Here is a 21,886-nt window from a genome sequence, read left to right as displayed (position 1 = left end):
AGCGGGACGGGGGTCCCGGCTGCCAGGTGGTGCCCAAGTCAGATCTCTCCCTCTCTCGCAGGTACGGACATGGCCGTTTTCTGCCTGCTGTGCGGCAAGCGGTTCCAGACGCAGAGCGCCCTGCAGCAGCACATGGAGGTGCACGCCGGGGTGCGCAGCTACATCTGCAGCGAGTGCAACCGCACCTTCCCCAGCCACACCGCGCTCAAGAGGCACCTCCGCTCCCACACAGGTACGATGGCACCGCCACCGGGATGCTCGGGGCTGGGGCGGCTAGGGCAGGCTTCTTCCCTCTTTGTAAAAAAAAAAAAAAAAAGAACAAAAGGGAAAAGAAAGGTGAAATTGTCTTAAAAGTGTCAAGGCGACTGCCATTGAGGTTGTTTGGATTTAAAAAATGAAACGGGGGAAGAAAAAAAAAAAGCCGCGTGTAATAAGTTGATCCTGTATAAGGTGACATGTGACCTTCTTAGGGGGTGTGCGATCATACCCGCTTCATCGGCTTACAGGCGGTAGATGCACATAATCAGGCGGTGCTCGGCCCTAATGGGATTAGGGCGACCTGCGCAACGTGTAGCTGGTGCTTCAGTGGCGCAGCCCACCGGGGCAGAGCTTGGCTCCGGGAGAGCCGGGTGGGAGAGCGGGGCTTTGACCGCCTTACGCCGCGTCCTCACAGCGCCCACGCCGTGTCCTCGGCTCCTCCATCAGCATCCCCGGGCAGGTCCCCAGGCAGGACCAGGGGATGGCAGGGGGAGAGGTCCCGGCCACGTGGTTAGTGCCATCACTCGGGTCCAGCTGCAAAACCCCCCGGTGCGGGAAAAAGCAAATCCTTGGGGAATGAGCGGGATTGTGCGGGGGGAGCCTGCCCAGTGCGTTGCAGCCTCGCCGTGCATCGCAGCCAGCGCCACGGCGCTCTGCAGCTGCGTGGGTGAAGCGTTCCTCGCCCATCCTTTGCCCACGCGAGTTGGAGGCTCGCGCGCCCTCCTCGGCTGCGCTTTTATTGCTGGCGGGGAGGAAAATGCATGCCAAGCCAAGGGATACCCCTTCTCCTTTCTCCTGCTAAGCGGCGTGCACGCATGCAGCCTCAAAAGGGGACGTAGAAGTGGCTGCTGGGGGGACGTGCAGGCGCAGCATCACGGGAGGGTCGCTCCATCCGGGCTGTGGCTGGCGGCTGCCAGACCCAGACATGTGCCTGGGCTGGGGGTCCCAACATGGGGAAACGGGAAGCGCACGCTGATGATAAGCACGTTAACGCCGAGCACTGGAGCCACTTATAGCCGGTAATCCGGTGACCTGGGCAGCGGGTCGGGGCGCGCGTGTCCCACCCCAACCTCTGCTGCTTCAGCAGCTCCTGGCTGCGAAAAAACACTGGGATCATCGGTGCTTTAGGGGTGTTGAATGGTGCTGCATGGTTTCATCCTGCACGGATGTGGGATGCTCGCGCTCCTCCCGGGGCCGGAGCACTCCGGGAGCCCTGGCTCCCATTTACACGGCTTCTCCTAAAAATTGAGCGCGTGGAAATGCTGTCTGCCTCTGGCTGCAAAATCGCTATCTTTGACTACAGGATCGAAAACCAAGGCGATCGTTTGGGATTGGGCATGGGGAGGTGAAGCGCAGCTGCCAACAGGCACCGCCTGCCTCGCCTTTGGGGGGGGGTACCAAAACGCATCCTGAGCATCTTCCTCCTCCTCCGGTGCCCAGCGGGCAGCTGCGGGAGGAGGCGAGGGGCCGCAGGTCTCGGCTGCGGCACACGGGGAGAGAGTAAAATATCATTTTAAAGAGGAAGCGAAAGCGCAGGCATGTGAGTATATAACGAGAAGGACAATTTATGCCCAGGCACGAGTGCAGTTTGACACGGGGATAATGAAAAAACGTAGGTCATTGTGGATGACTTAAGCCTTCACAGCTGAAGAAAATGTATGAAATGCAGGGAACATTACACGCTTGGCAGCTCCGCACATCTGCAGCAGGACAAGTGAAATACAGTTGGCCATTCTTTACCATAAACTGTGCTTGTAGGATATGCGGCACAGAGAAATTGTAATTACAGTGACAAGACAAATCAGTAATATTTAAATATTCATGAACAACGTCTCGGACGATCAATCTATCTTTATTGTCCTTGCCTTCGCGGCTGTAATAAATAAGTAGCTGGAGCCCTCACCTTTCCTTCAAATCATTCTGCCTTTGGTGCCGAACCGGAGTTCATTTATCAGCCGCCTGGTCTGGAGCGCGGGAGACGCCCGGGGCCGGGTCTGTGCTGGCAATGCCGGGTGAAAAGCCTGGGAATTGGTGGCGGGAGGGTCACGGCGCCCTCCGGTCTCTTTACCCTGCTGCGGACCCGACCATCCCCTCCGCACGGGGACGCGGGGACTGGCATGCCGCGCTGGGGTGGCTGGGATGCTCCATCCCCCGGGATGGCGGCAGCGGGTGCCGGGCGTAAATCCAGGCTGGGGAGCTCGTTTTGGCGCGGCATGATGGCCACGATGGTGGCCCTGACACGGGCGTGTGCTTGCAGGCGACCACCCCTACGAGTGCGAGTTCTGCGGCAGCTGCTTCCGGGATGAGAGCACGCTGAAGGGCCACAAGCGCATCCACACCGGCGAGAAGCCCTACGAGTGCAACGGCTGCGGCAAGAAGTTCAGCCTCAAGCACCAGCTGGAGACCCACTACCGGGTCCACACAGGTACGTGCTGCAGGGAGGGGAGGGTCTCCGGTGAGTCCGGCAGTGCCGGACCGGTCCCCCGGCGGAGATGCCGGCAGCGTGGACCAGGGCGGTGGCTGGGGATAACGGATCGTTGGATGCGCCGGCGCGTAGCTATCATAAATAGAGGATCAACAGCGAGATCGGTTTTGCTGTTCATTACGTGGTTATCGGCTGTGCCCGCCACGGCAGTGTCGATGCCGGGCAGTTAATTACCGCCTGGAGGCCCCGAGCCCCCGCTGACACCCCCATCTCCCTGTCGCCCGCAGGCGAGAAGCCCTTCGAGTGCAAGCTGTGCCACCAGCGCTCCCGGGACTACTCGGCCATGATCAAACACCTTCGGACCCACAACGGCGCTTCCCCCTACCAGTGCACCATTTGCCTGGAGTACTGCCCCAGCCTCTCCGCCATGCAGAAGCACATGAAGGGCCACAAGCCGGAGGAGATCCCCACCGACTGGCGGATAGAGAAGACCTATCTCTACCTCTGCTACGTCTGAGGGAGGAGGCGCAGGGGCGGCGGGGCTGAGTGGCGGAGGACTGGGCAAAAAAAAAACCACCAAACCCGCAGCGTCCACGGCCTTGTTTGTTTTCGGTTCTCGTTCGTTGCTTCTCGCCGGAAGGATCCTGCGGCTCGCGCCGGGGCGGGGGGATGCACCAGCCCCTTCCCCAGCCCCCATCTGCTCCCCCTCCCCGGCTGCTCGTGCGCCCGCTGCCCTTGCACCCTCACTGGGGGGCAGCTTTCGCCCCTTGCAGCCCCCGGGGAATGGGCTCCCCGGCCGGCCCCTCCATCACCACTGGTGCCGGCCACCGGCGCTGCCGGGAAGACCGTGTAGGAGCGGCACGCTTCCCCGAAAGTGCGTGTATGGCCAGTGCTTTGGGAAGGCTTTAATTTCTGGTTTCCTCTATCACCGCATAGACCCGACCGTGGATGCCCCGCTGAGGACCCCAGCTCACGCGTGGGCACGGCTCCGCGTGGGGCTCAGCCCCCGTTTTGGGAGGGTTCCCGCGCTCCCGGGCTGCGGCGTCGCAGGTGGGAGAGCGCCGGCGTCCGGCGAGCCGTAAGTGCTTCGGCGAGAGCATCCTCGGGGGGTGGATCCCGGCCGGAGGAGGGTGTTTGGGGTAGGGAACCGGGTGCGAGCTGGGTTGCCTCGCGGTGCTGCCCCGGGGTCTGGGTGGGCGCGAGGGGCACCCAGAGGCTGCCGCCCTCCCCCTGACCAAAGACCTCTCTATGCATTTCCCCTTCCTTCCCCGCCTTCCCTGGGGGCGAGGGCAAAGCCCCCCATGGGGAGACACGGCCAGTTTGGTGATGTGCGGTCGATGCCGGTGCCGGCGTGGGTGCCGCCGGTGCGCGGCATCGCTCCGAACGGGCAGATCCTCTTTTTTCTGCTAATTTGGGGTGCCTGGAAGGTGCCGAGCGTGGTTTTTTGCCCAGCCCTCAGTTGCAGGAGCCCGCAAGCGAGGGGTGCCCGGTGGCTTCGCTCGCCGTTTTCTTTGCTTTTCGTTCGGTTTTTTTGAACTTTCTTTTGGAATATTTCCGCGTTTAGCACATTTTACTTGAAATTACCTCGTTTTTTTGTGACCTCATGAGCTTTTATTGATTTGGGGGGGACGGGGGGCAGCGTGGCCGGGAAGGCGCGAGCCGCGTGCCCGATGCTGGTGGTGGAGGGGCGGTGCGGCGGCAGCGTCCCTGCCGGCCTCCCGTTGTGCATTATCCTTACCAAAACTGGTATTTTTTGCCCGGCCCCGCGGGGCCGGGGGTGTCGGTTCTGAAGCTACCTCTTGTGTTCGTTTTTGTTGTGTTTCTCCTTTGCGGTTGCAGAAGCGGGCTCTGCGGTTTCCATCCCGCGCGGCGCTTGCGGCCGCGGCTTTTTTTTGTCATTTTGCTGCGTTGGGGTGAAAAGGGGGGGGGGGAAAGAGTTGGGGGGAGCGGGACGGTGTCTGGATGGGGTTTGGAGGGATGCTGATCGCCCCTCTTGCTGGGGGCTGCCAGTCCCGGCAGAGCCCGTCCCGCCTCTCCTGGTGCCGAGCAGGGATGCGGCTGCGGGTGCAGCATCCTCCCTCGCACTCCGGTCCGGCTTTGCACGCGCGTGTGCCCCTGCGTGCGGGACCTTTGCTGCTCCGCGCAGGGTGGACGCCGCTGTTGTACAATCCGGGATGTGACTGTGGAGAACGGCTTGTTTAATTGTTGTGCCTAAGAAAAAAAAAAAAAAATTTAAAAAAAAAAAAAAACAGTTCTTTCACACAGAAAGTTGCTGCAATTTCTGGCGCGTGCGCGGTAGCTCCCCGCGGTGCACCAGCGCTGCCGGCCGTGGGTGCCGCGGTGCTGCGGAGCACACGGCCGAGCTCATGTGGCTTTTTTTGCTTTAACCTCCCCTCCCGTCCCGCCATCCCCCTCCCTCCCTTAGTGCCGCAGCCTCCCGGCTGCGATGGCGTTGGGATCAGTGTTGGAGCGATGCCGCGGTGCCCCGGGCACGCGTCTGCGCATCTGTTTGCCGTGGCGTGGCGAGCCGTGGCGCAGCCCCCGCCGCCCCTCCATATATATAAAAGTATATATATGTGTATCATAGCAGTGAGGACCAAGCGCCCCGCGGGGCCCCGCGGCCCCGGGCTCCCTCTCCCCTGGCTTGTCGTCGGTGTCGTGAGCGCCCGCCTGCCCGTCCCATTGCTCTGTGTTGCCGCTCGTGGTTCGGGTCCGTCGCTGTCCTCGTTCCGTCTACCTCAGCACCTCTCTGAGCCCGGGCGCAGAAGGTGCCCAAGTTCCCCTTTGGTTTTCTCAGAGTATCTATCGGCTCCTATTTTTTGTACGACTTTCTCCCCTTCCCCTCGCCGTTCGCTCCCTTGCGGTTCTGCTTGCGAGTCCTCTCTGTCCTCTAGCCACAGATGCCGTTAGCTAAAAGTTTCCTGAAAAATAAAGAAAAAGAAAAAAAAGAAAAAAAAAAAAAAAAAAACCAGTTGTGGTGTCTCCTAGATGCAGCTCTCCGCATCTGCCTTCGTCCTGTGTAGATTCAGATGCATTTCTTTGTAAGACTTCAGTGTTTCTGACAGAGGAAAAAAAAAAAAAAAAAGACAAAAAAAAAAAAAAGAAGAAGAATATACTGCTGCAGGTTTTTTTCTCTCCATGTGTCACTAAGTGAAGTTCGTGCCTTCTATAGCAAAGAGAATATTTTTTACATCCTACTAACGGTAGATTTTTTTGTAGTGAACATTTTTTGTATTTTTATTTATAAGTCTCATAAGGAAAATAGCAATGTTCAGTTGTATACCTTGAATCTGCAGTTAGAAAACAAAAAAACAACCAATAAAGTTAATTCCGTTGTCTCGGCCTGCTGTCTCCTGTTCCTGTGCCTGCTGGGAGGAGGAGGAGGAAGGATGCATCCCACTGGCTCGGGGCGAGCCGTGGGGGGACCCACGGTGGTGGTGAGTTTGGGGGTGCCTCCTCGGCTCCCCCAGGGCTGTGGCGGGGGGGGGGGGGAGGGAGTGTCCCCCATCCCTAAACCAACCCCGATGGATGGGGGTGCCCCCGGGATGCGGGGATGCCGACGTCCCCGCGCATGGGGAGCAAACCCACGTCCCTTGTCCCGGGATGCACGCCTCCCCGTCCTGCGGCGCGCTGCCTGCGGCGCGCTGCCTGCGCCGCTGCCTGCCTGCGCGGCTCACCAGGGAGCTGAGCAAGTTTGCCTCAATGAAAGTGAACTCCTTCATTTAAACCTGACTGCAGAGTAGTCTGGCCCCCCGCTGCGTTAATTATCCTGTAGTTCTCGACTGATTGCTGTACACTAAGCTTAAGCCCTCCTTTATTTATTTACTGACTACATTAACAGCAGCGCCTGCACTCCTTTTGTGCTGCGGCAAAGAGTACGGCGCGCCGCGGCGGGGCCAGGCAGGTGCTGCCGGCGTCACCCGGCCACGCCCGCACCCCACGGGTGCTGCCCATGCCCCACGGGTGCTGCCCATGCCCCACGGGTGCTGTCCGCCACCCGCCTGGGCGTTACAATGCGGTTAAACGTTAATTACGGCGCGGTTGGAGTCACTGGATGCAAAGCATCGCCTGTTTTTCCAGGGATGGGTGACGTCTGCTAGGCTGCCACGTGCGCTGGCGTCGAGGCCGGGCTCGTCCCGTGCCCCGGGGCTTCCCGGCGGGTTTGGGGGCCTGCGAGCCCACCCCGAGGCCCTGGAGGCGATCCCTGCCTCCCGGAGCTCCCCCCCAGCACAGCTCTTCCAGGGAGGCTTTGGGCAAATAGGGGAGAACTTCGGTCCTGGTCCAGGCAAGCAGAGGTGGTCCTGCGGCAAGCAACCTGCCGGCTGCAGCATCCCTGGGAGAAGGGGGGATGAAACCCCTCTCTGGCGTTTGGCCTGGTACAAAGGCGTTATTATAATAACGGGGAAATTGTCGTAGGACCGGGCCTTTGTCTGCACACTTGCGCAGCAGCTGGGAGCGATTATGCTGCAACAATGTTCTGTTCCATCAACATTATGTCCTCATTAAACCTTTATTAGTAGATTAGATTCAGATTTATTGATTTTTTTGTTGTTGTTGTTTTAAAGAGGAAAATCCAGGCTCCTCTCGGAGAGATGCCTGGAACTTTTTCCCACATGCAGCGCTTCCCAAAGCAGCGAGAGGGCAAAGGGAGAACCTGGATCCTTCCTCCGGCACGGGCAGCCTCCTCCTCCAGGAGGAAAGGACCACTGGGCTGCGCGAGGGGGTTAGGTCGGGTGCGGGACGGCTTCCTAGCGCAGGGAAGGACAGAAGACCGAGTGGCCACGCGGCCACCGACGTGGTCCATTGGATGCGGCGGCACAGGTGAGCATCTCGCGGTGGGTCCCCGAGGGGCAGCAGGGTCCCAGCGGGCAGGAGAGGGGTGGCGAGGCTGGCTCGGGGGACCTGCCGCCCCCTGGAACACGCGGGCTGGGCGGCATCGCGCACCCGGGTCAATGGGCCCATTGGATTTGTCTGTTGGAGCGTTTGATGTTACACGAAGGCGGCTCATTCCAGAGGGTGTTAATTGCCCGCTGCAGTGATCAGGTCTGTAGCACCATCGATCTCGGCAGGATCGATGGGCTGATTTAGTGTCTCGCGAACTCTTTAACTGGACACCTCATCAATAGGCAGCCACTTACAGACCATCAGCGCATTAGCGCGGGCCGGCGCTGGCAGGAGCCTGCTCCACCCGTCCTCAGCCCCCCTGTCACTCAGCAGGGAGTTTTCCTGCAGGTGACGGCTCCGGGACAGCGAGCGGGGCCCTTGGTCCAGGGCCGGTGGGCTTGGGGGCAGACGTAGGAGAGCCGGGCACCGTCAACCCACCTCTCCCCCACCGCCCGCAGCCTGACCGTACGCAGAGATGCTCCTAGAGCACGGGACGGGCCCTCCCGTCACCTCCAGCGCTTCCGAGGATGGTGCCCGCACTGGTTGCTCAGGTACGTTACCGGCGTGAAGAGCGAGCTGTACCTATATGGGGTCTCGGGCGGGGCCGGGGACCACCTCAAAAACACCCTCGGTGTTTTTTGTCACAACCCCCTGACACCCCCAGCTCTGAAACAAGAGTGGGTGCTGTATTGGGCAGATCTGCTCCTTGCAGTTTGGGCTCAACTCCCCGCCCTGGGACGCAGCCAGTGGTTCTTCCCTCTCCTCTTAGCCTCGCGCCTCTGCCCTGGCAGGGGTGGGGAGAGGGAGCAGGAGGATTGACCGAAGCTGTGGTAGCAATCGGCGACCCCGCAGGTCTCTTCCAGCACCGCGTGCCCACAGAGCCCGTCCCGTTTGCACCCCGGTTCGTTTGCCGTCGGCTGGCACTGGTTCTCTCCCCATTCACCGCACCGCTGGGCAGGAGCGTGATGGGGGTCTGCCGGGCAAGTGTGCACAGCGGCCGGGCGGGGGGAATAAAGGCCCGTGTGGACCCCGGCGAGCAGGGGGATTAACGGAGAAGGGGACACGGGCGTGTGGACCCCGCTGCTTCGTGCACGGAGGTGGGGGCTTGGCCAGGGCAGCCGGGGTGAGGGGTAAGGGACCCCCCGGGGCGGGCGGGGACCCCCGGGGCGGGCGGCAGCCGCGGGGCCGGGCCGGCGGGGCCGCTGTCCGCGGTGCTGAAGCGGCGGCCGCCGGTCGGGCCGGGCTGGGGGCGCTGCCGGGGATGGAGGGGGCGGGAAGCACCGCGCAAGGCTCGGGCAGGGGTCATCGGTGCTTGGTGGTTCCTCCTCAGCTCTGCCTTCGTGCTCAGAAGCTGCTGCTGCGGAGCTGGGGGGAAGGTGGCGGATGCACCGGCCTGGGTCAGCAAACACCGGCGAGTCCCAGAGCCGAGGAGCGGCCTCTGGAGCAAGGCGGCGTCTGAGGTCCCCACCTCTCCTGCCCCCAAAGGTGGGAGCTGCTCAGGCATCCCGCCACACCGACCAGAGGGTGCCCAGCGTGATGCTGTAGGCCAGCACGGCCGCCAGGTACGCCCGGAAGAGCAGGACATCCAACACGTAGCCCACTTGCAGCCACTCGTGGGCGACGTCGCGAAACTCCTCACGTTTCTCCAGGAACTGGCGGATGGCGGTGATCTCACGCAGGACGCCATGCATCAGCGGGGAGCCCTCCGCCTGGCCGGCAAAGGCCGCTGCAAGCCTCGCGCCCCCCACCGTCTCGCACTCCCGGGGGTCCTCGCAGCCATAGTGGTTCAGCTTGGCTGCGGGATCAAGAGAGGCAAGTGCGAAAAACCGCTTTAGATGGGGAGCTGGGCTTTCTGCGGGTGACCCGGGCATCCAGATCTCCATGCAAACAGGGGCTACGTGGACGTAGATGGCTACGTGGGGCCCAGTCCCCTTCGGTTCCCGTGGGCCCTCTCTGTGCAGCCCTTACCTGTGCTGTCATTGTTGTCCACCTGCCTGGAGATGTCCGAGCTCTGCGTCCTGCTTCGGCTGAATTTCTTCCTGTCCCGGATGCAGAGCAGGACGGTGGCTTGTTCCAGCAGCAGGCGCTTCACCCACTCGGGGACGTGGGGCTGCAGGTCTTGCTTGTGCACCAGGCGCACGATCAGGATGGTCTCCATCAGGCTGATGACGAGCAGCGCCATGCATACCACAAAGTAGATGCCTGCGGAGATGTCAGCGAGGTGAGTGGCCTGCAAAGGCTCATGCACAGAGCATGGTCCTGAGCGAGTCCTCTCTGCCCACCTCTCTAGGGGGACCTGTGGTCTCTGTATGGAGCAGCAGGAGCTGCTGCTCCAGGCCCAGGACTGCCATAGCAGTTAGCTTGGCAGGTAGCTCCGCTGTACCTATCAAGGGGGTGCCGACCGCAGTAGCTGGCAGCGTGTCGGATACGATGATGAGGAAAACCGAGTAGCCCAGCAGGAGGGTGATCTTGAAAGAGACCCTCTCGCCACTGTTGGGAGGTAGGTAGAAGCCCACGATGTCCATAACCATCAGAAAGATGCTGGGGAGCAGCAGGCTGACGGTGTAGAAGAGGGGACGTCTCCGGATGACTACCTGCAGGACAGAGAGACAGGAAAGGCTCAGTGAAGGGTTGAAACGAGAGCCTGAGCTGGTGTGGCTCTCCGCCAAGGCAGGCGAGGATGGTGGGATGTACTAAGGTGAGCCAGAGGAAGGGCTCACTACCGAGAGCCTCCTGCCCGCAGGCAGGAGCACTGTGGCAGGGAGCAGCTGGGTGATCAAGGAACAGGGACAGTGGCAAGACCCTCCCTTAGCGCCCCATCCCCGAGAAGCGTGGCGGCCGAAGACCCTTACATAGAACTTCATCTCCGCATAGCTGTCGCTGCTCTTGACGCTGAACTCCTGGAAGCGGCTGAGGACGTAGAGCAGCTCCCACTCGCCCTGGTTCATGAAGACGCTCCGGTCGAACTTGACCAGCTCCGGCTGCCGCCACAGCGAGAGGTTGATGTCACGGACTGGGGGGCGGAGGAGAGGTGAGGACCAGGGGCGCCCGGCCCCAAGCACCGGCAGCTGCCGGCACCTCCACGCCGGGCTGGGTGCCTGCCTGCCCTCCCTGCACGCATCCCCGATCCGCTGGGGCCATCTAGAGGGGCGAGTTGCCTTCTGCACGGAGCTCCAGCCCGGCGGAGGTCCTGCCTGCTCCCCCCCCCGAGCCCCCCGGCCGCGGGGGTCCCGGCACTCACTGTGGTGCAGCCAGCTGGTGAAGGTGAGCGAGCAGTTCTGGACGTCGAAGGGGAAGTTGTAGATGTCCAGGCTGCAGGCGGTCATCACCTGGATGGGTTTGAGGTTCTGCACCTCCCCGTGGTGGCTAACGTAGACGTAGGGGACATGGGGGGACTTTCCGACGTCCACACTGGGGGGCACAAAGGACAGAGACCAGGGCTGAGGAGCACTCTGGGCAGGGGCTCCTCCTGCCGAGCTGAGCTTGGGAGGGGAACTGCCCAGGAGCCGGGGGTTTACCCCCTGAGCTGCTTTTTTGGCAGTACCCCTGCAAGCATGCCTGCCTGGCATCACCTCTGTGCTGCCTGGGCTGCTGCCCTCTCCCAGCCCAAGGAGCATTTGTGTCCTTGTCCCAGGGCTCTCTGGAGCCGGTGGGAACAGCTTAAATCCCAGCAAAGCCGGGAAGGACGCCGGCTGGCTTCGCAGGAAGGGCCGGCAGCTCTGCAGCTGCCCTCGCATTGTGCTGCCTTCACAAAGCCTTTCTCCAGATATCTGGATCCCACCCCCGGCACGGCGCGGGTAATTACTGACGGTTGCGGTTAGCCAGCATTGGAAATGGCCCAATTGCCGAGCCGTTCCCCATCTGCAGCTCGCCCGATGCGGGGAGGCTGCCAGCTCTGTGCCGGGAATACAAAGCGTGGGGCGGCGCGTGCCCGCAGTGGGCAAGGGGGGTCCGAACCCCGGGGCTGCCTGCCACGGCCCCAGGGGTTTCACCTCACTCACAACTCGTTGATGAGGATGTCGGGCACCCAGATGCTCTCCACGGGGAGGGAGATCTGCGTCAGGTTGTCGAAGCGCGTCGGGTCCCACCTGAGGAACTCGTCCGTCCAGTGCTGAGGGACAAGGGAGAGGGGTTTGGAGGGCAAGGTCCCTTCCACCGTGCCGGGACCCAAACCCACGCTAGCACCCTGCCATGGGAACCAATCTTCAATGCCATCCATGGGAGGGCGGAAAGGCTCATCCTCCAGCTATCGCACCACCCAGTGGTGTGAAGCACAGAGCATGAAAGCTGTGCCTTGAGGTTCATGCCCTACAGAGGTCTTGTCATCCCCTGGGATGGGTTTGAACTTGCCCCACTCCTTCAGGGCTGCACGCCTCTCCAAACCTGTATTTGCAGGGGTGCTCGGCCCCGGGGGGGGGGGTCCCAGCAAGGGAGGGGCGAGGTCGCGTGGTCTCATCTGCTCACCTGCCTGTACCAGATGTAGGTGGTCAGCACCTGGTTCTTCTCGTCCTGCGGGAAGAAGAGGACACAGTGTCAGCACAGGGGGTACTGGCACTCTGGAGGATGGGCAGAGCGTGCCAAGAGGATGCTGCACACTGGGTACCATTCCCCTTGCTGTGGACGTGCAGGAGCTGCCCACGCTGAAGGCAGCTGCCCCCACCCCATGCGGGCTGGGAGCGGAGGACTCACCACGCTGAGGATGGCGTAGACCATGAGGTCAATGGCCACGTTGGTGGTTGTTCGCCAGTCCCGGACAGGCCGGGTCCCCTTCTGGTAGTGGGCCAGCAGGTAGTGGGACAGGCGGCGGAGGGCGGTCTCGGCGGTCTCTGGTGTCCGGCCCCCGTGCCGCATACCTGCCGGCAGAGGGAAGGGGGGATGGATGGAGGGCTGCTCGCACCGGGGCAGCGGCCGCAATCACCCAGGGGTGTGCTGCGAACCACGGGATGCTGCTGGCTGCCACCCCTCGCTTACCAGTTGGGGTTTCCCATCAAGGTTAAATAGGAGCATCCTGATGGGAAACAAGCCTGCCCGCCAGAACCGTCACCTAATGTTTCATTAATATCTTCTGCTGTGTAGGTGGATGGGGCTGTGACCGTCCCCCAGCCTCGGAGGGCAGGGCTGCCATCTTCTGCCTCTCCCGGACGGATGCCAGGACAGTGGCAGCGGGGGACCGCGAGGGACTCGCTGCACCCAGATAAGTTTCCTACCACTCACTGCTTCCAGGGGTATTTCTTCTTTGCCCTGCAGACGGAGGCGGTGAAGGTTAGAGATGAACCAGGACGCTAAATTCATTTATTAGGTATCTTGGTATCTTGGCATTTGCTTCCTGTGGAAACAATCCTTCCGCTGGTGCCGGCAGCATTAATCGCAGAGCAAGTTGCTTGCGGCACCTGCGTCCTCGCTGCAAGGCAGGCGGTGACGCCCCGGCCGAGCCAGGGCGGCAGAGCCGCACTCGTGGCTTTGCTCTGCAGCACGCCCAGCCCCGGCGTCCAATTCCCACGTAATGAAAGGGACTATTTGGAATAGATCTCCGGGAACTTGGGAAAAGCCGCCGGGAAGGGAACTTTAATCTGTCTTTTAAGCTAAAAAAAAAAAAAACAAAAAAAAAAAAACCGGCAGCCTCAGCCCCTCCAAGTCTGCAGGTGATCAGTAATGCCGGGGAGCCGGCTGGGCACATGGCCCTCGCCCAGGCAAGCATGCGCCGATGGAGGCAGCTGGAGGGGTGGCAAGGGGAGGAAAGCAGGCGCTGCTGTCATCGTGGCTGGGGCCAAGCAGCCTTTCCTGCTGCAGCTGGTGGCAGCTGGCTCGTGCCCGCGCTCCTCCTCGCACCCTCTCCTCCTCCTCGTGCCCGTGCTCCTCCTCACACACCCTCTCCTCCTCCTCCTCACACCCACGCCGCCGAGCTCTGGGTCGGGTTGCTCTGGCTTTGCAGAGGGAGGACTGGGCTGGGTTTGCCCCAGCTGCTTCGTGCATCTGCTGCGGACACCATGCCGGTCTGCCCGGCCCCAGACCTGTGCCGGCAACTCTCCTGGTGCAACTCGGCACAGCCCTGGCACATGGGTGTGCGTCTGCACAGACCTTCCTATGCCCTTACCTCTGGCATCGCTAAGGCGGGAGACTCATTGCTCCCGCTCCTCTTCTGGCACCTCTGTCGGGCTAACTGCAGGAGAAGGTTTGGGAATCGGGAACGATGCCCCGATGAGAGGGGCTATCTATCTGACCAGTCCAAAGATCCGAGTTACAAACCTGCTGAAAGCTTTCAGCTGCACTGGTGCAAAACAGCACAATGATTTTTCTACTATTTCCCAGGAAGGTTAAGCAAGAAAATAGTAATGATAGCTTGTGAACATTTTGGCAGTCGGGTTTGCGCCGTGCGGAGCTGAGATTACAAACCATAGGCACAGCATCGCTTCTGCGCGCTGTCGTCCCCAAAACCCAGCTCTGCGTTGTGAGGGATGAAACATTATATTAGAGAAATCCCTTTATCGGGTGGAGGGCTCAGGCAGCAGCTTCCAGACAGAGGGATGCAGGCAGGCAGGCAGGCAGGCAGGAGATCAACCTGTTTCTCTCTATATATATCCTCAGGGCTTGGACCCTGCACGTTTCCAGAGTACTTCGAAGCCCCGTACCGATGAGCCCACAACACAGAGCTGGGTTCAAACGCCGCATTACCTTGCTGCGGGCATTCAGCCTGTGTTGCCCAGGCAGGCAGCGCCTCCGGGCTCTTGCAGAAGAGGTTTCCCACACTTGGCTTCTCCCAGGTACGTTGATTTTCAATAGCATTAAGGTCTCTATAAAAAGCAGCCTTTGCATGCCATACAGTGCTGCTCGGGTTTTAGGAAGGTATCGCACCACGCCTTTCGGTACGGGGAGCTCTGCCCCAGCCCCCCAGCCCTGCCCGCGGGGCCCCCTCCCTTACCTTGGCTCTGCAGCGTCGAGGCGAGAGGCAGCAGGGCCAGAAGCGCCCCGAGCGTGGCGGGCGTCATGGCTCTGCCAGCTCCCAGCCGCTGCCTCCCTCCTCTCCACCTCCCTAGCCTGCCGGCTCCGCAGAGGAGTGAACCCGAGCAGGGAGGCAGGCAGCACTCCTTGCTCGCCTTCCCCCCGCCGTCGGGTTTTTGAGAACGCCCAATTAATCTCGCGATCAGTCTGCATCAAGTTTCAGGCTGGGAGGATGCGAGAGCAACCCACCCAGCCACCCCCCACCCCACTGGCTCCCCCGGGGCTCCCCCGTCCCCTGCCCTGGCGCCTAGCCATGGAAAAGCAGGTTTCGGGGATGCAAGCATCGTGCCTGCGTGCAGCAGGAGCAGGGGGCACGGCAGGGGGGGAGAGGATGCTGCAGACACCAGGGCTGCACCAGGAGCTCATCAGCGGTCAGAAAGTCGGGGGGAAACCCTCCGAGATGGGGTGGTCTGTCCCGGGAGGTTACAGAGACATGGCACTGGCACGGAGTAGGCTCCCATGAGCAGGGAGTGGGGGCTCTGGAGGTACCGGGCTTCCCTTCACACCCTATGGCAGGGCAGATCCATCCCGCCAGAGATGGACACACTGCCAGATGCAGGTTGCAGGCAGCACGTGCTGCCTGCTGGCCTTTTGCACCCCTGCCTGGGGGCAGCAAGATTTCCGCAATGGCCTCCAACGTGAACCCAGATGAGGGTCTATTTTCATTGCAGCAATTTGCATTTGCATGCAAATTTCAGCAAATGAAAGCATGTCTTACCAGTTTCGGTTTCCCCAAATATTCAACACCTTTGGGCAAACAAGACTAGAAGCAAAGGCTGGTCCCGTATGATTAAGAGCAAAAATTTGTTCATGGGCTGGTACCCTGCTCAGGCCGCAGCATCCTTCCCTCTGTGTCCGAGCATCACGTCCTTGGGGTAAGGCAATGTCCCCCCGTCTGGTGGGGGAGCCTCACCCCAACCCCCATTCCCTATAATCTTATATATTCACGTACGTATGTCTGCATTTATATGCGTTGTAGGTGTCCGTGCCCCCACGAAGCTGCCGGCTGCTGGAAGCACTGAGGAAGTGGTGGGCAGGGACCGGAGCCCGCGGCAGCGGCGCAGAGCAAATCGTATCAGATGGCAGCGTGGAGTCACTTAAACGAGATAAGAATTAGTGCGCGGCCCTGATGAACTCCCCCTCGGCTGCCAACAGCGGTGTCAGGGAGAGAGCGAGAGCAGAGCCAGGGCTAATTTGATTTCTCGGCTCCGTTAGCGGCTGGCAAGTCACCTCCTGGGGAGCGCAGGCAGCTCGGAGCTCTTTCCCCTTATTGAATCTGGGTAATGAAAATCACGGGCAGCGCCGCCGCGGCGCTGGGGACCGTGCCCTGCTCTGCCCCTTCTCCTCCAGCCCCCCGCATCCACGGCAGGCAGGATGCGGCCGAGGGGGCGAGGACCGCTCAAGTGGAGCCTCGGCTGCAGCATCATTAACTCTGACTTTTCTCCCTTGGGTTTTACGTCTTCATCTTAAAGAGATTTTAATGTAGTTCCTATCAGCCCGCCTGTTATCGGATATCTAATTAGCGTGATCTATTATAGCCTCATATAATGCGCGCGCGCAGGGGGCTCTTGCGGGACTTTTTGTGGGACAGCTGATATCAATCGGCAGTGCCCGGATCAGATTTACTTTCCGAAATGGCGTAATGGGATTTTATTAGCCCTGTAATCTGCTGCGCGGTAATTGCTTTTCTGGGAATCCAAGCGCTCGGCGTCTGGGGCTTCCCGCGGCTCAGCCCCGCATCCTGCCCGGGCTCTGCCTGCAGCTGGGCGCAGCAGCATCTCTGCGCCGGGATGGAGACTAAGGGCTTTTTCCTAGGGCAGCCGCACTGAGAGCAGCTACCTCGGCTAGGCAAGCAGCAAACTTCTTCAGCTGGTGCTTAGCCAGGAGCTACAGTGATCTCGGAGGCTGGGAAGATCCCAGAGGGCAGAGTACAGGCACAAGGTCCCTGCGACGCGATGGGACGAACGATGCTCAGCATCCCCACTCTGTGAGGGGGCCAGCGATGCTCAGCATCCCCCATCGTCCCCGACCTGCACTTACTGGGAACATAACCAAGCCCTGTGCGGGTGTTATTCCCACGGCAGCGTTAGCTGCGGCAGCTCCTGCCCTGGGCCGTGGGACTTGCTGGAGACTGCAGGCGTGCCACCGAGCCCTGTGCAGGATGGGATGCTGCAGCCGGGCTGGGGACCACGGTGGGACGGGGAGGGAGGTCTCAGCTGTGGCGGCACGCAGCACCTGCCCGTGCGGAGCAGGCAGGAGAGGGAAGCAGCCCTCCTGCGGGCTGCCAGGACTCGCCTTTCAGAGCGCGTTTGGAGCGTCAAAAGCAATATAGCATCGCGGAGGAGCCCTGGCAGCACGGCTGCCTGCCAGCCCCGGCCCCATCACGCGCCCGAGGCCGCCCATTACGGAGCCTCACGCTCCCCCGAATTGCATGTCTGCTATGATTTAACGCTGCGAGACATGAAATAAACACCGCCTGCAGGCAGGGCTGCCGGCGCTGGCACAGGCAGGCTCGCAGCAGCCCCCCACACCGGTGGGATGCGGGACCCTCAGCAGGGGCAGAAGAGCAAGCCACTCTCCTGCGGCGCAGTGGTCCTCGGGGATGCTCAGGGTTGCTGCATCCCTGGGGTGCTGCAAGGGTCCCCAGGGTCAGGGGGGCACGCGGGGTCTCTCCCCTGGCACCCCCTTGCATGGCTCCACGACAGAAGCAGAGACCAGAGCGGGTGCTTGGTGCTACACCCTCGGCTGATGTAATCGCTGCCGTGGGTCATTGCGGATGCTGGTAGCTTTGCAGGTACAGAGCCCATCCTCGCCCCGCCAGCAAAGGAGCCTGATGCCTTTAAATCCCCCGATGAAGGGAGGGGACCGCTTTCCTTTCAGTCGTCTTCTCCATTAGACACCCTTCAGGTGTTAGCAATATTCTGCCACTGTTTCATTATCCATTAAAGCCAGGTAATAATAAGTACGGGAAGGTATTTGGAGCCCATTGTTGTTAATGAAGGAGATCCAGCTCATCCTGAGCGGGGACGGCAGCCACGTGTCGCAGGCACGATATCACCCAAGGTTAGGCGGGAATTGCCTTGCTGAGAGCAGACCGGACCTGTGTTTAGTCTCGCGTGACCATCTTTTCCTTTTTCTTTTTATTTTTTAAAGGAGACCCGTGCCGGAGCCTCGCCGGGCAGGACAGGGAAGCTGGGCTCCAGTGCCATCTCCGCTGCACGGGCTGCCTGCCACCTTCTCGGCAGAGACCCCATCCCAAAGGCAGATTTGCAGCGGAGATTGTGCACACACCGGCTACCTTTATGTAAAAACTCGTGTCTGCCTTCCTCACCTTTCACCCCAGCTCTTCTGCTGTGGCTGTAGTTCTTTAAGAAGTATTTCCAATCAGAAACCACAGCGCTTCCAGCCTGGGTTTTAGTAAAACCACATAGGCCATTACAGCTGGGTAGTTTTCCCTTCATTTTCTGGAGAAAATGAGACAGATTTCAAGCAAATTGGAAAGGTTAATTTGGGCTGAAAAGGTTGTTAGCTTTTGATGTAAAACACCTGAAAAAGTCTGCCAGAGAAGCCTCCTCCCTTGTTTCTGCTGGAGTCCAATGCGCAGCCAGAGCGGCCGGGGGTCAGCAGCCGGGCTCTGCCCTGGGGCCGGGGGCCCCAGCCCTGCCAGGTCACCTCAAGAAGTCCTAATCCTAGTCAAGAAGCTTCTGCAAATGAAGCCATCCTTCTTCCACGAGCGGCGCGGACAGGGGAGCTGGTCTGTGGGGTGGTGGGGCAAGATGGCTGGTCCAGGGGATGCTCCAGGGCCAGGGGATGCTCTCGGTCCAGGGGATGCTCTGGTCCAGGGGATGCTCTCAGGCCAGGGAGGGAAGGCAGAGACAGATGCAGAGCAAGGCAGGGAGGGCTGCGGCAGTGCTGGGAAGGTCGGCTGCTGCCGCACAATGCGTGGGGATGGCCCTGGAGGGGACGGTGGCTGGAGACGGGCTGGGAGCACGTGGTGCTCAGCTGCGTGCAGGATGCTGCCGATGGCTGGGCTGCCACGCTGGGTGTTGAGGGGAAGGTGAACGTCTCCAGACTGCACGTGGGTATCATGTTCTGACTGCCCTGTGGCCAAGGATTTCACAGGGAAGCATGAATTTGGAGGTGTCTCCATTTCTGGGTGCTGAGCTGGAGATAGAGCCCAGCACGAGACTTTGGGCTGGGGTTGGGTTTTGTGGCAAAGGGGAGATGAAAACTTTCCGCTGTTTCTGTTTAAGAGTAGGAGCGGGATCCTTGCGAGGAAACTGCAAAGACGCCACGCCTGGCAAGCTCACAAGTCGTGGGTGACGCGACCCGGAGCCGGGATGCGACCGAGGGGCAGCAAAATCTCCCTCATCCTGCCGCGGAGGCTGGAACTCCAGGTGAGAAATTCCTCCTTCCGAGGATCGTTTGCGATCTCAAGTGTGAGTGTTTGGTACTCACTGAAAATCCCTAAAACTCACATTCCCCTAGTGCTAATACAACATCCTGGATGATTTTTCCTTTTTTAAAGCACCTGCAGTGCAAATTGCTTCCTTTTGCTAAGAGAGGGTTGTATGGAAAGATGTCGGGACATGGAAGGAGCGGCGTAAGGGCAGGTCTTCAGCTCGTTCTTCGTCTGAGGGCGTACGATCCCCCTGCAGTAAATTATCTTTGATGTAACAGCGCTGTGACTGCACTTGACGCTGCAAACGAATCGCCAGTATCTGTCCTGTGCCCTAATTAGTCACTGCGGCATTAATCAGGCTGCTAAACATAATAATACACACCCTCAGCAAACCCGGAGCTAAAAATACGAGGCTGAGTTTAATTTTGTAACCGGGACGTTCAGAATTTTTACAGTTAATACTTTTTTTTAAGGGAGGGAAATCCCTGGGGACCCTTCCCCGGGCGGGGAGCTCTGGCCGTGGGCTGTGCCGGCCCGGAGCATCCTCGTCGGAGCGTGGCCATCCCGGCAGCTCATGGCTGAGCCACCGTGCACACCCGGCTCTTCCTCCTCGACTGAGACGAGGAGCCTCGCGGCGCCAGCTGGCTGCCGGAATTGCCTCTCCGCCGGCGTTATTCCCGGCCCTTCCCTCTGCCTTTCCCACATACCTTCCATTTCGCTTGCTAAAAGCAAAGGATGCTTCGCAGAAGGGGGGGGTCATTACTCTTCCTAACAGAGGGAGCCTGCTTAGAGCGAAATGGGTGGTTAGCGAGCGGGCGCCTGTGTTTCTCTCCCCCCCATCTCGGCAGGCAGATGCTGCAGCGTCTGTCGGGGATGCTCCAGCCCAGGCACAACCGTATCTGCGTTTCGCAGCTGGCCAACCTTGATATAAGCACATTAGAAGTCTTCTCTTCCGACAAGATCATCTCCCTGCTCAGGTTTCCCCCAGGTCGCCGTAATAGTGGGATATTCCCAGGCAGAACTAGTCTCTTACGGATGCCAAGCAGGAGGCAGAGGATGGAGGCAGCAATGAAGCTGGGGCCGGCAGCTGCTCGGGTGAAGCAGTGTGCCCGCAGCGGCACGCAGAGATCCCATAGCAAAAATTACGGTGACCAACATCACCTCCTTATCTCTCACTATTAATAGCCTCGCAAGCTCCCAAAACAGGTAGAATTCCTTACGTTGCGTTTAAAACTTACCGAGTGTCTTATTTTTTCTTTGCATATCAGGGAAATTGGGTAACGCCACCAGCTTGCTCAGTTTTACTTTATCCACCCTCCTAACTCCTCCTCCTCACCCTCTTGCCTCCTGAATTCCTGAGCTGGAGCAACTGTGAGAACGTGGGAGCCGAGATGATCCCGGAAAGGCCCCCGTTGAAATTCCCACACCTCTTCCAAAACAAAAGGCAAAGGATGCTCTGTGACTGCCCAGGGAAAATCCACTTGCGGGAGATACCCACCCAGCCGGGAAAGGGCATTTTGGCTTGGGAATTAGCAAACAGGGGGTATGGCGGTGGCATCGTCTGACCCTTTTACCCCCTTCCTCCTGCAGCGTCGTGGCTCCATCGGGAACGCCGATGCCAGCGTCGCCGACGCAGCGGCTTCGGTGCCCAGCCGGGAAGAAGTGCTGGTCGGCAATTGTAAGTGACACATTTCTGATGATGCAGAAGGATATTTTGCTCGCCAGCCCCCGGGGACCTCAGCCCCGCCGGCTCGTCAGGCTGAGCCAAATTGCCCAGACGCGTGAGCCACATCTCATCTGCGGGGTCCCACGCGTCCAGGTCTCTGACGGGCGGGCTGATGAGCTGCCGACAGCATTGGATCCGTGCGGACTCGCCCGGATCCTGCGAAGCCCCTGGTCCCTTGCTTGGCACGTCTCCGTTTCAGGCGTTAAGCTGTTTTATTAAGAGAAAGGTGAAATCTCGGCTGTATCTGCACGAGGACGTGAAGGGAACGGCGCTTGATGCCCTGTGGTTCGGCTCCGCTGCCTGCACAAGGTGACAGTACAAAGCGGTGAACAGTGGGGGCTTTCAGTGAAACTAAACCTGGAAAACGACTGTTTTCTCCTAATTTTAACCAGACCGCAAAACCGTCAGTTTGGCAAATGCAGAAAGCAGGTAACCGGCCCCCTCTGTCGTTATGAACCTTTTCTTCACGGTTTTCCCCCCAGGATGCGCCCACCCCTGGAGCACGGCCAGCTGCAGAGCTCCGGGGTTTGGCACCTCGAGCAGCGTGACCAGGGCAGGAGCCGTTCCCCTTCCAGCCCCCCGTCCCCCCCCGTCCCCCACGGGGAGCGGGCGCTTGCCGAGCCCCAGAACGCCTGCGAAACACGTAAAGATCCCCCCCACACCCCCCGAGACGAGGGAGGCCGGAGGAGAGGTGCTCGGAAGGCAGCCTGTGCAGAGCCGTACCGAGGGTCTCAGCTGCCCCTGGGTTTTGCTGCGGCCCCCGGACCGCCCGCCGCCGGCGGCCGTTCGCTAGCGATTGACCCCCCAGCCCCCCCCGCGCATCCTTCCGTAGCCGCGGTGCCCGCAGCTTCCCGGCCCTGCCAGCACCGGACCGTGACGGGCAGACACGTGTGGGTCCCTGCACCCTCGCGGGTGGAGAGTGGCTCGGACCAAAATCGGTTTATAAATGTTCTTTTTTCACTCTTTTTGTAATTTTTTTATTATTTTTTCTGTAAACAGGAGCGCGGCGGGGTCAGAGAGCTCTCCCCGGACACGTGGGGCTGGTTTCTCCTGCTGCCGGGTTCAGAAACGGGGAGAAAAGGCCCCGCGGGGGCGGGGGCGGCGGCGGCGGCGGCGGCGGCGGCGGCGGCGGGACCCCGGGGCCGGGCCGGAACCGGCGCGGCCGCGCATGCGCGGCGGGCGGCGCGGCCCC

The 21,886-nt window shown here is 60.5% G+C and overlaps 2 protein-coding genes across 6 annotated transcripts in view; one reads left to right on the top strand and one right to left on the bottom strand.

Moving 5' to 3' along the window:
- Positions 1-6,026, top strand: part of ZBTB16 (zinc finger and BTB domain containing 16) — a 66,779-nt gene extending 60,753 nt beyond the window's left edge. For all 4 annotated transcript variants that reach the window (XM_076358707.1, XM_076358706.1, XM_076358704.1 and 1 more), the window contains exons 5-7: positions 62-232; positions 2,516-2,683; positions 2,971-6,026. In XM_076358707.1, the coding sequence (XP_076214822.1) occupies positions 62-232; positions 2,516-2,683; positions 2,971-3,200 (569 nt within the window). In that variant the 3' untranslated portion in view covers positions 3,201-6,026. The remainder of the gene's footprint in view (positions 1-61; positions 233-2,515; positions 2,684-2,970) is intronic.
- A 3,037-nt stretch (positions 6,027-9,063) lies between these two features.
- LOC143170291 (5-hydroxytryptamine receptor 3A-like) lies at positions 9,064-14,553 on the bottom strand. 2 transcript variants are annotated; one of them, XM_076358439.1, is made up of 9 exons: positions 14,487-14,553; positions 12,257-12,420; positions 12,032-12,076; positions 11,569-11,678; positions 10,809-10,978; positions 10,420-10,580; positions 9,951-10,161; positions 9,536-9,769; positions 9,064-9,362 (listed from the first exon to the last, which is right to left on the bottom strand). In XM_076358439.1, exons 1-9 carry the CDS (start codon positions 14,551-14,553, stop codon positions 9,064-9,066), a joined length of 1,461 nt encoding a protein of 486 aa, XP_076214554.1. The 2 variants fall into 2 exon arrangements, with proteins under 2 accessions (XP_076214554.1, XP_076214555.1); XM_076358440.1 differs by having other exon boundaries at positions 12,257-12,427; positions 14,491-14,553.
- Between the last annotated feature and the right edge of the window lie 7,333 nt (positions 14,554-21,886).

The sequence above is a fragment of the Aptenodytes patagonicus genome, chromosome 23 (assembly GCF_965638725.1).
Source record: "Aptenodytes patagonicus chromosome 23, bAptPat1.pri.cur, whole genome shotgun sequence".
In the NCBI taxonomy this organism is placed as follows: Eukaryota; Metazoa; Chordata; class Aves; order Sphenisciformes; family Spheniscidae; genus Aptenodytes; species Aptenodytes patagonicus.
Note: the sequence above shows the minus strand (reverse complement) of the source record. Positions and strands in the feature narration are given on the sequence as shown.

Excerpts from the sequence above, each read along its gene's own strand:
- LOC143170291 (XM_076358440.1), bottom strand. The coding sequence starts at position 14,553 with ATGACGCCCGCCACGCTCGGGGCGCTTCTGGCCCTGCTGCCTCTCGCC. Across the intron at positions 12,077-12,256 it reads TCTACGCCATCCTCAGCGTG|GACGAGAAGAACCAGGTGCT; the intron begins GTGAGTCCTCCG and ends TTCTTCCCGCAG. Across the intron at positions 10,979-11,568 it reads GACATCCTCATCAACGAGTT|TGTGGACGTCGGAAAGTCCC; the intron begins GTGAGTGAGGTG and ends TGTGCCCCCCAG.